This window comes from Oncorhynchus masou, chromosome 16, assembly GCF_036934945.1.
Source record: "Oncorhynchus masou masou isolate Uvic2021 chromosome 16, UVic_Omas_1.1, whole genome shotgun sequence".
Taxonomy (NCBI): domain Eukaryota; kingdom Metazoa; phylum Chordata; class Actinopteri; order Salmoniformes; family Salmonidae; genus Oncorhynchus; species Oncorhynchus masou.
The window spans coordinates 22,859,989-22,873,706 of NC_088227.1; the positions used below are offsets into that span (position 1 = coordinate 22,859,989).

The 13,718-nt window shown below is 42.8% G+C and overlaps 1 protein-coding gene across 2 annotated transcripts in view; it reads right to left on the minus strand.

The window, feature by feature from the left end:
- Positions 1-920: 920 nt before the first annotated feature.
- Positions 921-13,718, minus strand: part of LOC135557692 (nuclear receptor coactivator 7-like) — a 28,387-nt gene continuing 15,589 nt past the window's right edge. Inside the window, exons 4-17 of one of the 2 annotated variants that reach the window (XM_064991210.1) lie at positions 9,634-9,695; positions 9,061-9,168; positions 8,885-8,986; positions 8,667-8,792; positions 8,402-8,586; positions 7,807-7,961; positions 6,992-7,627; positions 6,749-6,911; positions 6,483-6,633; positions 6,164-6,292; positions 5,881-6,033; positions 5,709-5,804; positions 5,508-5,581; positions 921-4,268 (exon numbers count right to left, since the gene is read on the minus strand). In XM_064991210.1, coding sequence (XP_064847282.1) covers positions 4,133-4,268; positions 5,508-5,581; positions 5,709-5,804; positions 5,881-6,033; positions 6,164-6,292; positions 6,483-6,633; positions 6,749-6,911; positions 6,992-7,627; positions 7,807-7,961; positions 8,402-8,586; positions 8,667-8,792; positions 8,885-8,986; positions 9,061-9,168; positions 9,634-9,695 — 2,276 coding nt within the window. In that variant the 3' untranslated portion in view covers positions 921-4,132. Of the gene's footprint in view, positions 4,269-5,507; positions 5,582-5,708; positions 5,805-5,880; positions 6,034-6,163; positions 6,293-6,482; positions 6,634-6,748; positions 6,912-6,991; positions 7,628-7,806; positions 7,962-8,401; positions 8,587-8,666; positions 8,987-9,060; positions 9,169-9,633; positions 9,696-13,718 lie in introns of those variants that run through there. The other variant, XM_064991211.1, reaches the window with a different exon arrangement.

The following is a 13,718-nucleotide window of genomic DNA, read 5'->3' on the forward strand; positions in this document are numbered from 1 at the left end:
TCTCAGGTTTTCGCCTGCCATATGAGTTCGGTTATACTCACAGACATCATTCCAACAGTTTTAGAAACTTCAGTGTTTTCTATCCAATACTACTAATAATATGCATATATTAGCATCTGGGACAGAGTAGCAGGCAGTTTACTCTGGGCACCTTATTCATCCAAGCTACTCAATACTGCCCCCGTGTCACCAAGAAGTTAAGGGAGAAATAAAAGTGTATGGCCCGTATCACTAGTGTCCTGCCTTGCAGTAAAGAGCAATGTTTGTACAGATGGGTAGGAGGAGACTCAGCCTAGGAGGAACGGTTAAATATCAGTGCTTGTGTGAAAATGTTTTTGTCTAATGCAGCTGTATTGATCCTCTGGGAAGAATAAATTTGGTTAAACTTTCATAATGTCCATTGAGTTTTTACTTTCCGAAATTAGAACCTAACAGTATTATATATACACAGTACACATTTCCTTCTATGATTATTTTTTTCTTCCCACTGGCCTAGGCCCAGTGGCTTCAGCCCCGGTAAACGCCTGCATGAATTCATCCCTGGCCGCAATTTGAGCGCAAATGCCCTGGTCATGGCTAGAAGGGATCCATCTTTTGTCAAATTAATGTCAGATTTTACTTTTTGTTGCAGGTTAGGATAATTAGGTTAAGGTCAGGAAAAGGGTTAGCTAAAATGCTAAATGTTTCTACTTCTGATGTTAACTTGCCAAATGCTGGATCCCTTCTAGTCATGACCGTAGATGTTGAGCAATTTACTCAGTTAACTCCTAAACTACTTGTCAAAATTGAGTCAGCTTTACTTACTAGCCTATGGGATAAATACACAAGTTGCATTTGCCTATGTAGCCCACATAAGACAGGAAGTAAGCAAGCCAACCTTGGACAAGTAAGCAAGTGGGGGGAAAATAATTCTCAGCATGTAACGCTATTATTTGTTTATTTAGTTTTAAACGTGGCAACAATAGAATAAATACATCCTTGGTAGTATTCACATATGATACTATGATTTTTGGATTCACAGAAAATAAAAAACACTGGAAACATTCACAATGAGAAGAACTCGCAACATCTATATGACAAAAATACATAAAACAAAGCCATACCTGTAAGGATTGTGGATAGTGGGAACGCAGGAACAGGTTCAACAGTAGTCATATCATGCAGTAGGCCTAGTCATCTTACAGTAACTAGAGACAGAAATCAACTCACTTTATCGACATTGGTTTGGAAAATAAAAAAGGAACCCTAAGTTGCACGAGATCAACAGAACGTGTTGAGAAAAAAGGTACATCCCTTTCTTTCCCAAATAAAATACCAGTGGTGACCCATCCTTCCCTGTCGTAGTGGTAGAAAGTGATTGATGTTAATTCCACAGACAAGACCAATCACCTCGAGTTATTGAACTGTCCCACAAGCCTGCAGTGCAAAATGACATCCCTCCCTACTTCCCTTGTCTCAATGGACTAAACCCTCACACTCTGTAGCAAATCACCCTACTTACCGAAACGCATACAAAACAAAGAGAAGGTACAGTTGGTCAGAGATATGACAGACTAATACTGCCTTGAGAACCTTCAATCTATTTCCTGCTTGGGATTTATCAACCTTGTGGCCGATGATGGGACTTCCTTTAAAACAAAACAGAAAATTGAAACGCAAAACAAAAAAACATACAATTCTATATGATGAAACAAACAAAACAGATAAAAGTATAATAAAACATTTGTTCATGACAAAAACTCCCTCATTACAGTACATTCTGAAAGTATTCAGACCCTTCCTTTTTCCACATGTAGTTACATTACAGCCTTACTCTAAAATTGATTCAATTAATGTTTTTCCTCATCCACACACACACACCATAATAACAAAGCGAAAACAGATTCAAAAATGTTTGCAAATGTATTACAATAAAAACAACTGAAATACCTTACTCATTCAGACACACACCTGTCTATATAAGGTCCTACAGATAACCGTGCATGTCAGAGCAAAAACAAAGCCATGAGGTTGAAGGAATTGTCCGTAGCGCTCCGAGACAGGATTGTGTTGAGGCACAAATCTGAGGAAAGGTAACAAAACATTTCTGCAGCATTGAAGGTCCCCATGAACACAATAGCCTCCATCATTCTTAAATAGAAGAAAATTGGAACCACCAATACTCTTCCTAGAGCTGGCTGCCCAGCGAAACTGAAGGGCCTTGGTCAGGGAGGTGATGGTCACTAACAGAGCTCTGGAGTTCCTCTGTGGAGATGGGAGAACCTTCCAGAAACAACCATCTCTGCAGCACAATCAGGCCTTTATGGTAGAGTGGCCAGACGGAAGCACATGACATCCCGCTTGAAATTTGCCAAAAGGCACCCAAAGGATTCTCAGACCATGAGAAACAAGATTCTCTGGTCTGGTGAAACTAAGACTGAACTCTTTGGCCTGAATGCAAAGTACTGAGAGAACCTTGTTGAAAACCTGCTCCATAGTGCTCAGAACCTCAGACTGGGGTTCACCTTCCAACAGAACGAGCCTGGACTTCAACATCTCTGGAGAGACCTGAAAATAGCTATGTAGCGACCCTGTGTTTCAACACAGTACTGAGTAAAGGGTCTGAATACTTACATAAATGCCATAGTTCCATAGTTTTTTTTTAATATATACACATTTGCAAATATGTCTAAATCCGTTTTTGCCTTGTCATTATGGGGTATTGAGTGTAGATTGATGGGGAATAAAAAAAAAAGTTGAATCCATTTTAGAACAAGGCTCTAACATAACAAAATGTGGAAAAAGAGAAGGGGACTGAATACTTTCCGAATGCACTGTATGTTCCCTTAGTGGGCAGTTGTTTTGGAAAGAGAGGGTCATGAAATGCAACACTCATTCAGTCTATATAGGACTGGAGACATGATAACAATACAACCTTCAGTGAATGCAAACCTCTTCTCTTTGTAAACAATTACTCCTATATTTAAAGTGGGTTTGGGGCGAATGTGTGTGTTAGAGAAATGAGTCTCAAAAGCACTACCTAAAACTTCTTCCCTTTCACCTGCTTTCTCTTTTCACATCAGTTCCTAATATCTCAGGGAAATCAGATTATTCTGGTTGATAACAAAAAGGAGCAATCTGATTGGCGAGAATTGATGGTTGTTTATTCACTTCACCAGATGCCCACTATTAGACACTTCCCTAATTACAAAAATCTCACAATGAATTGTTTTCGTATTGTTGTTTACAGTCACCTATGACGGATTTCATTCGCAAGGACAATTGCATCAGAATCGCCTCTCATCCTCCAGGAACTTGAGTCGCTCTACTTCTCCCCCTCCGAGTGGGTAGAAGTTGAGTTCTGCAGGCAGGCATAAAAAGGTGCTTGATTCGGTTTGCTCCTAGCAGAACTCAGCTAGACGAACATCTGTGCCTCACATACTCCCTTAAATGACTGCTTGAAAACGAAGAACTAAAGCGGCAATATTATGTTTTGTCCCTCTTGAGATGCCCTAGCAACATAGTCAATATACACTTCCTCAAAATAGTTTGAATAAATCAGAGAAATTAACAAATGTGTAGTTATTTTTAGTTTTTGCCGAGGTCTTCGTCACGCAATTTTACAGCTAGCTAAGATGTTTGGTGCAGTATTTTAAGTGAATAAATGTGCATGAAAAGTTGTCGTCTCTCGTTGAATGACAAACACTTCATTGAAGAATCCCTACTTTTGACCAATCACTGACAAAGGCGAGTAGACTTCGGCTAGTGAACTTAAACTTCTCTCAAAACTTCTCTCAAATGTGTGTGAACAGCTGGAAAAAAACCTGCCAAACACCAAAACTAACAAAAACATCACAAAATCTTGTCATAATAAATGAGTAAACCAGCGTGCCACATTTCGACTAGGAAGCATGCGAGAACCTTAAGGCAGCAAATAGAGAGAAAGGGAAATACACCAGCCACAGCTTTTCACACCTCCACCACACTCAGGACAAACCAGGTTCCAACCACATCAAACCGGCTGGCATAAACCATGACATACACCATCTGAAATCGTCAGCTCCGCATTCTGATAAAGGGGTGGGCGTCGAAGCTCGGTCTAGGTTCCCACAAGTGTGGGTGGGGTTTGCCGGAGACTGGAGGTGGAGGGAGGCTACTCGAAGGCCCAGACCTCCACACTGTGGATGGTGAAGTCCTTCTGGGTGGCGAGGGGCTGGTTGTGGAAGGTGGCACAGCTGGAGGTGGTGCCGTGGTACAGGTCAGCGTCCACCCACAGCCCTATCTGACCTCTAGGGAGAGAGACAGGAAAAAAGGTCAGACAAACTCATAACTACATGGCAACGACAAGTTGACTTCAACAGAGAGCAGGTCACACAAAGATGCTTACATGGCTTTTTGTCAAGCAAAGCATGACAGCGAGGGTACAACGCTGCATACAGAAATATGAGGCAGAGATGGGCTACATCATCATGGTTCAGAAGAGGGTGAGTAAAGAGGGAAACGTAAAGGGAGGTGGAGTGTGAGCAGTAGCTACATAGTGTGCATAAAATAACACATGCGCAGAACATGATCTGGATCCTTAGCTTTCAGAAAGAGGTTTCCGTAGGGGCGGGGGCTAAAACTTCGTAGCCACAGCCTATAATTTAATAGGCTAGCTATTTCAGGTGATACACAGGCATCAAAATATCTGTCATGCCATTTCCTAACCTGATCACCAGGGCTTTTGTGTATATTATCTGCCATTTGTTGTCATTCTTATTAGGCCCAGTGCAGTCAAAAACGAGTTTTGTATGAACAAAAATAAAACGCAACAATTCCAAAGATTTTACTGAATTACAATTCATCTAAGGAAATCAGTCAATTGATTAGGCCCTAATCGATGGATTGCACATGACTAGGAAAACATATGTATCTGTTAGTCACAGATGCATTTTTTTGTTTCTAAAAAGGTAGGGGCGTGGATCAGAACACCAGTCAGTATCTGGTATGACCCCCATTTGCCTCATGCAGCATCTCCTTCAGATAGAGTTGATCAGGCTGTTGATTATGGCCTGTGGAATGTTGTCCCACTCCTCTTCAATGGCTGTACGAAGTTTCTGGATATTGAGTTTCTGGATATTGAGTTTCTGGATATTGACAGGAACTGCAACACGCTGTTGTTTACGTCAAAATATGTGACGGCAGCGGATGAACGGCATGACAATGGGCCTCAGGATCTCGTCATGGTATCTCTGTGCATTCAAATTGCAATTGTGTTCGTTTACCGTAGCTTACTCCTGCCCATACCGTAACCCCACCGCTACCATGGGTCACTGCAGACCGCTCGCCCACACGAAGCCAAACATGTGGTCAGCAGTTGTGAGGCCGGTTGGACGTACTGCCAAATTCTCAAAAACAAATGAGGTGGCTTATGGTAATGAAATGAACATTGAATTATCTGCCAACAGTCTGGTGGACATTTCTGCAGTCAGCATGCCAGTTGCACGCTTCCTCACATTGCTCAATCACATATATTCAAATACACTCACCCTCCTCCTCCCATTTGAAGAGAATCTATGTTGCCTTTAACAAAGTAGGAGTTCTCCCCAGTCCAGCGGTACATCTGAGCAAAGGAAAAGCAACACATTGGAAGTCAGGGAGCAAAGCAATGGCATTCAGCTCATATAAAGCATTACACTTGAACATGGCTATAAGGATAACACACAGAGTATAATATGACTATGTCTGACCTTGATCTCAGGGCAGAAGCTGAAGAGGAAGGTCTCTCCCGTGCCATAGCAATGCTCACTTACTCTGAAAGGATGGGTAGAGTATCCCCCAAACAACTAATGGGGGGGGAGAGAATTTAAAAAAACTCAAGGTTCCAATACAAATTGGGTACCATTGTCAGTGTTTGTGTACCTGGTTGTCCATGTCTTTGATGACCAGTAGCACAGGGCTGTCCACATCCAATAGGCTCCTGTACAGTGTCTTTAAGCTGGTCCCGTGTTCTGCCGTACTGTAAGCCAGTCTCCATGGATACCCCTGCACCCGCGCCGGCAGCCGACACGCAAGCTGTGGGGAGAGAGAAAAACAAATTCTGGGAAGTGTGTGTGTCGATGTGCATTTCTGCATAGGTTGTGTAGGTGAAGTCACATGTTTGTTTTCTTGATTGAAAGTGTTGTGAGTCATGGCGTGTGTGTACCTTCTCTATGTGTGTGTCCTGTAACAGAGTGCTAGGGTCACTGAGCATGGGCAGTAGATCCCCCAAAGGCTCCTCCCCTTCGTAACTGCCAAAAGTCTGCCTGCGCGTCGCCTCGTTGATGGTGATGATCTACGAACACAACCATGTACTGTTAGATACCTTAATCGTACAGTCAAAACATACTTAACCGATAAAACTCATAGTCCAAACATTGAAGACAGCTTGGTCCGCACACACCCACAAAATACTTGACCACAATGTTAACATAACATCACAGTCAAAATGCACTCATCCGAGGGATCATGCCGTTTGAACTCACCTCCCAGCTGTGAGGGGTCACGGGGTCACTAAAGAAGTTATCGATCATGTTGAGCTCGTCCTTCTCCACGACCACGAAGCCCTGCTCCCTGGCCACCTTACCGTACACGTCAGGAGACCATTGGACAAAAAACGCATATAGGTGGTCCACCCTGAAACACACCACACTTTAATGTTTCAGAATATTTATTGAAAGTTTATAAAATTGTGAACACAAACCAGTTGTCATCGAGGTTCTGGCTGTGGTCTCATTGGTTGACCTCTCACCTCTCCTGGGGCACAGCAAACCAGTATTCCGGCTGCTTTCCTCTCGTGTGAGCGGGGCTGGATGACCGGCTAAAGACGAAGGACTTCCTCATGGGCTTGCCCACCTTGAGGCAAAGGAACATGGGAGGGGTCTTACTCTTCCTCTCCGTGGACAGAAGCATGTCTGCAGAGATTTTTGAAAAATCTGAAACAATGCAATACAAGAAACGACACAAAATGCTTGAAGTGTTTGTGAACACTCACTTTGGATGGGCGCCTGCATCCGCTCCAGCAGCCAGGACTTCACCTCCGCTTTGTTGCTCCTCTTCCGCTTCTCTTCTTCACTCAGCCCCTCTATCATTGGTCCGTTCTGCAGCTCGCCTGCAGGGCTGGGTTCCCAAGAAATACATTTTCCCAGGGCCTCAGCGGTCTCACTGAAGCTCAGCTTCCTGTTTTGGTCCATTGCGGATTCTGATTGTTCTCTAATGCTAACTCCGTTCACTAGTTGCCCTGTAGAGTTGTCGTCTTGGCCTTGGCCTGTGGCTAGGCTAGCAGGCTTCTCCTTCAAGAGTTCACCATCTTTCTCAGTCTCTGATGAGACGGGCAGTGATTCTGTCATGTCCTCAATGGATCTGTTCTGTACCAGTCCTTCATCCTCCTCCTCCCCTCTCTGCGAGGTCAGTGGGACTGAGTCAGAGGGGGAATGGTCCTGGGACTTTGCCCGTTTAGGGGTATTAGATCCAGGAGGCTCTCCTTGCTGGTTCGAGCTTGTAGCACTGGCAGGTGGTCTGGATCCGCTCTTCGGTTCCTCTGCGCTCCATTTCAATGGAAGCTCCAGCTCTGTGAAACACTCATCTGATGGAGACTTGTCCGCTGGATCACACTCTGCTCTCGCTATGACTGGGATATAAGAAACCATGCTGTTTTATTAAATTGACCACATGGATCAAAATATTGCTAAATTATGATTATGCACAAGCTAATTTGTTTTTAACTTGACGTGTATAATGATTCATTTTGATTTGCCATGATTCACCCTGATCCAATACAAGTCATTATGTGTTATCTCCCAGTCATACCAGTCTCTGACAGGGCAGAGTTGATGTCGTCCAGGACGATGGGTCGTTTGGGGTCCAGCGCCTCGTAGCGGCTAAAGGGGTGAAGGTCGCGCTCTGAGGGCAGCTCCTCCCACTCCCCGGGCCTGTACAGAGGACACAGATCCTGGGGTGGGTCTCTGTATAGTGTCAGGGGGCACACCACAAAGCAGGATGGGAAAATAAAAATAATTAAATAAACAAAAAGAAAATGCAACTGAAAAACAGAACAGAAATAAAAAGGGGTTTCAAAAGGCAAAATAATAGTAACCGAGACAATGAACCAGTTCAAAATAAAATATAATAGATTATTCAAAAACTAAAGACAAAAACGAATCCGAGTCGTCTGCCCTTAGAATCTGGTACCGGAAATCAGTTTCCACCTCAGAGAGGGAGGAGAAAGAACAAGTGAGAGGAGTGCAGAAAGAGGTAGAAATAACAAGAAAAAGTGTGACGCTTGAAGAGTCAGTAAGAAAAGCAAGGTTAAGATAAGACCAAGAAAGAGCTAAAAGGGCTAGTTTAAATAGGGAAAGATGGACAGTGTGAAAGAGCTTCTCAAGATGGCAGGGTGGGTTCTTACAACGGCAACGCGTCCTTGAGCTTCATGTGGGAGATGTCGTCGTAGAGGGCCACAGACACCACCTCCTCCATGGGGCAGAGCAGGCCGTACTCCTCACAGCCGTGCTCAATCACCAGGGGATCCGACTTGTGAGGGTCAAACATGATGTTGTTGGGCGTCACGATCATCACCCCTCCCACCACACCCTGGGAGAAAATAAAATACATCAGTTGGAGTCTGCTGTGGTGGTCTTTAATGCAAAATGGCCTATGGTTTGGCCACTTACCATCCCGTCAGTAAAGTAGTTGCAGCTCATCTTAATGAACTTGACCGTGGCGAGGCTCTCGTCCTCGGACGGTGGCGACAGCACCCGTCCTAATGGTCTTACTGACCTGCCGCTGGAGTCTCCATCCTGAAACATATCACAGGCAGCAGGGACAAGCACAGAACCAGGATCAAAGATTACTTTAGTGTGGGTCATCTTAAAAAGGAGAACTGACTTACCTGTAACACCTTCTCTGATAGGCCGCTGGGGAAGGCGGGGTCAGAAGAACCCACAGACTGAGAGTCGGCACCCGATTGGCCCACGTCAGGAACAAACAGCTTCTGCAAGGGTGAAATACAGGCATGTTAGCCAGGATTTACAGCATGAAGGGGTGTGTAATGTGCTAAAACCTCACCTGTCCAGGATAGATACTACGGCAGAAGAGACGGTTGAGCTGCACCAGTTTGTTCGGGGTGATGTTAAACTTCAGAGCAATGCTGCTTAGAGATTCCTGGAGTCCCACCTGTAACATGAAGTTAAATCCTTGGTTATTTTTGATTACCAAAAGTATCAACCTACCCAAAGCAAAATGGAGCATGAGACTAAATCTACAGAAATCTTGCAAAGCATACAACTGGGGTGTCTTCATTAAGCCGATTTTGCCGTAAAACGTTTTGCAACAGAAACCGTTTACTCCCAAACGGAAAACATTTTGCCATGAAAATGACTTTCTATTGGACAAATTCAGGTAGGTCCCTCTGTTCGTTCACTCAGTTTGCTTCCATTTGGTTCTTAAAAAATAAAAACGGTTTCCATTGCTAGACGTAATGAATACACCCCTGTATTTTCTGAAGAAAATGTTTGAGGTTTATTGTCCACATTGCTTTACTAAGCTAGAGTCTTTGAAGTCAGAACCCCATGGGTTTAGGGGAGTTGTAGTGTGAGAGAGTGGAGTTAGTGAGGCATCACGGAGGCAGCCTGTACTAACGGTATACTCCACTGTCCCGGGGGGCCTCTTCTCTCTCTTGGCCTGGCTGCTCCTGTTGCCATCTGAAAGACAGCCACAGGTCATTGACACGGTATAGAGAGATGACCGCCTTAGAGCAGCTCAATCAGAAACAAAAGCATGTATGCACAAACACAATAGGGCTTTAAAATGGAGCTATATTGGAATCTCGCACTAATTGCCAGAGCCAGTTTATTAAAAACACCCTCCCACTATGTCCTCTACTCCAGCTCCTACAGAAACAGTGGAGGATGACTCAGCCTTGTACAGCTGTGAGGAGTCCAGCCGTGGGTCACTGTACCTTCAGAGATCACCTTTGGTACAGAGCTGTCACTTATTCACTACTGCATAGTGACTGGTAGCTTTATCAGATCAAGAAATAGTCATAAGATGTGTTTGTTTTCTTTCTGTGTCCTGTTGTAGCTCTGAGTGAATGACGTATAGGACTATAGGACTGAATAGACTCATTGGTCAGTAACTGCATACCTAGGATTATGGGGATATCTGTTCTGATTGAATTTCATTGTTGTTTGTAAAGCCAATATGCAACAACCTCTAAATTAAAAAGGCTGCACATGGTAAAAGGCCTTAGCTTGAATCCTTTATAACCAGGCCTGGAGAAGACAGACAGACACAGCAATAACACAGATATCTGTCTGTCCTTCAGTGAGTTGTCTGTCAGGGTTATGTGGGTTCTTTTGTCTAGATGCCCACACTGGGCTGGAGAGAAAAATTACCTTGTTTAATTAGATTACTGACAGCAGGTTACACAGCTGGCCTGGTACTGACAGTACTGTGGCTAGTAGATTAACACGGGGTTAATGAAAGGTCGAAGCTTTACAGACTACAGGCCTCGACAACAACGCTCGTCTGGGACAAGAAAAAAAATTGTTCTGACAAAAATAGATTTACAGTAAATTGTCCGAAAAACTATATCAAACAGAATTGGATCGACATTGGCGTAATATTAAAATCTGTTTTTCATGTACACAAATAAAAAAAGTCCTACATGTCAAAGTGTAGGTGATATGCATATTGGCTACAGCCTCATGTCCAAACCGATGACATGACATGAGGAAGGTGAAGTATATGTAGTCAAACTTTAATGAGACTTTTAATTACATCAATAGAGTGCATTTGGTAAGTATTCAGACCTTCACTTTTCCCACTTTGTTAAATACGGTTGTAATGTAAAATTGACTACCCCCCACACAATAAAACAGCAAATTTATTCAACAAAAAAACACAACTAAAATATCACATTTACATATGCATTCAGACCATTTACTTAGTACTTTGTTGAACCACCATTGTCAGCGATTAGCCTCGAGTCTTCTTGGGTTTGACGCTGCAAGCATGGCACACCTGTATTTGGGGAGTTTCTCCCATTTTTCTCTGTAGATCGACTCAAGCTCTGTCAGGTTGGATGGGAAGCATCGCTCCAAAGCCATTTTCAGGTCTCTCCAGAGATGTTCGATTGGGATCAAGTTCTGGCTCTGGCTGGGCCACTCAAGGTGCCTTTTGGCAAACTCCAAGCGGGCTGCCATGTGCCTTTTAATTTAGAGTGGCTTCAGTCTGGGCCACTACCATAAAGGCCTGATTGGTGGAGTGCTGCAGAGATGGGAGAACCTTCCAGAAGGACAACCATCTCCACAGAGGAACCCTGGAGCTCTGTCAGAGTGATCTTAGGATTCTTGGTCACCTCCCTGGCCCTGGCTCTTCTCTCCAGAGTGCTCAGTTTGGCCAGGCGGCCAGCTCTAGGAAGAGTCGTCCAAACCTCTTCCATTTAAGAATGATGGAGGCCACTGTTCTTTGGGACCTTCCATGCTGCAGAAATGTTTTGGTACCCTTCCCCCGATCTGTGCCACGACAGGATCCTGTCTCGGAGCTCTACAGACAATTCTGTCGACCTCATGGCTTAGTTATTGCTCTGACAATCTCTGTCAACTGTGGGACCTTATATAGACAGGTGTGTGCCTTTCCAAATGATGTCCAATCAATTGAATTTACAACGGGTGGACTCCAATCAAAGATGTAGAATTAACAAGGATGATCAATGGAAACAGGATGCACTTGAGCTCAATTTCGAGTCCCATAGCAAAGAGATTGAATACTTATGTAAATATGTTTTAATAAAATGTGCAATCATTATGGGGTAGTGTGTGTAGATTGATGAAGACATGTTTTTATTAATCCATTTTAGAATAAGGCTGTAACGTAACAAAGTGTGGAAAAAGTGAAGGGGTCTGAATACTTTCCCAATGCATTAAATAGGCTAAACTCCAGTAATGTTTGACAAAAAAAAGGAAGTATAATTAACATTCATGTCTAAAGGTTTGAGTCTGTCAACATACGAGACACTGGCTTGTTCAGATGAAATTGTCACAAGACCGGAGAGGACAGTGCCTGTTGCGCACCGCACATCACTAGAGGTCAACCGAATATGATTTCTCAACGCCGATACCGATTATTGGAGAACCAAAAAGAGCTGATACCGATTAAATCGGCTGATTTAAAAAATATGTTTATTTTTTTATTTGTAATAATGACAATTAGAACAATACTGAATGAACACTTATTTTAACTTAATATAATACATCAATAAAAATCTATTTAGCCTCAAATAAATAATGAAACATGTTCAATTTGGTTTAAATAATGCAAAAACAAAAGTAAAAGTGCAATATGTGCCATGTAAAAAAGCTAATATTTAAGTTCCTTGCTCAGAACATGAACATATGAAAGTTGGTTCCTTTCAATACGAGACATCAATATTCCAAGGTAAGAGGTTTTAGGTTGTAGTTAACATAGTATTTATAGGACTATTTCTCTCTATGCCATGTGTATTTCATTAACCTTTGACTATTGGATGTTCTTATAGGCACTTTTGTATTGCCAGTGTAACAGTATAGCTTCCGTCCCTCTCCTCGCTCCTACCTGGGCTCGAACCAGGAACACATCGACAACAGCTACCCTCGAAGCAGCGTTACCCATGCAGAGCAAGGGGAACAACTACTCCAAGTCTCAGAGGGAGTGACATTTGAAACGCTAATAGCGCGAATCCGGAAACTTTATTATTTCAGTGAAATACGGAACCGTTCCGTATTTTATCTAACGGGTGGCATCCATAAGTCTACATATTCCTGTTACGTTGCACAACCTTCATGTTATGTCATAATTGCGTAACATTTTGGCAAATTAGTTCGCAATGAGCCAGGCGGCCCAAACTGTTGCATATACCCTGACTCTGCGTGCAATGAAAGCAAAAGAAGTGACACAATTTCACCTGGTTAATATTGCCTGCTAACCTGGATTTCTTTTAGCTAAATATATACTTCTGTGTATTGATTTTAAGAAAGGCATTGATGTTTATGGTTAGGTACAGTCGTGCAACGATTGTGCTTTTTTCGCAAATGCTCTTTTGTTAAATCCTCCCACTGCATTGCATCGATTATATGCAACGCAGGACACACTAGATAAACTAGTAATATCATCAACCATGTGTAGTTAACTAGTGATTATGATTGATTGATTGTTTTTTATAAGATAAGTTTAATGCTAGCTTGCAACTTACCTTCTTACTGCATTCGCGTAACAGGCAGTCTCCTCGTGGGGTGCAATGAGGGGAAGGTGGTTAGAGCGTTGGACTAGTTAAATAAGGTTGCAAGACTGAATCCCGGAGCTGACAAGGTAAAAATCTGTTGTTCTGCCCCTGAACAAGGCAGTAAACCCACCGTTCCTAGGCTGTCATTGAAAATAAGAATGTGTTCTTAACTGACTTGCCTAGTTAAATAAAGTTGTAAAAAAATAAAATAAAAATCGGCCAAATCTGTGTCCAAAAATACGGATTTCAGATTGTTATGAAAACTTGAAATCGTCCCTAATTAATCTGCCAACACATCACCCACCTTGAATCTGAGCAGAGATGGTCAGCAGTAACAAAATTGTTTAACCATAAACAAAAATGTTTAAAACCTGAATGTCTTAGATTTTTCAAAGTATCCTAGCCAAAATATAACCATAGAAATGTTTAGGGAATTATTTTATAAGCCTTTCATATGCCATTA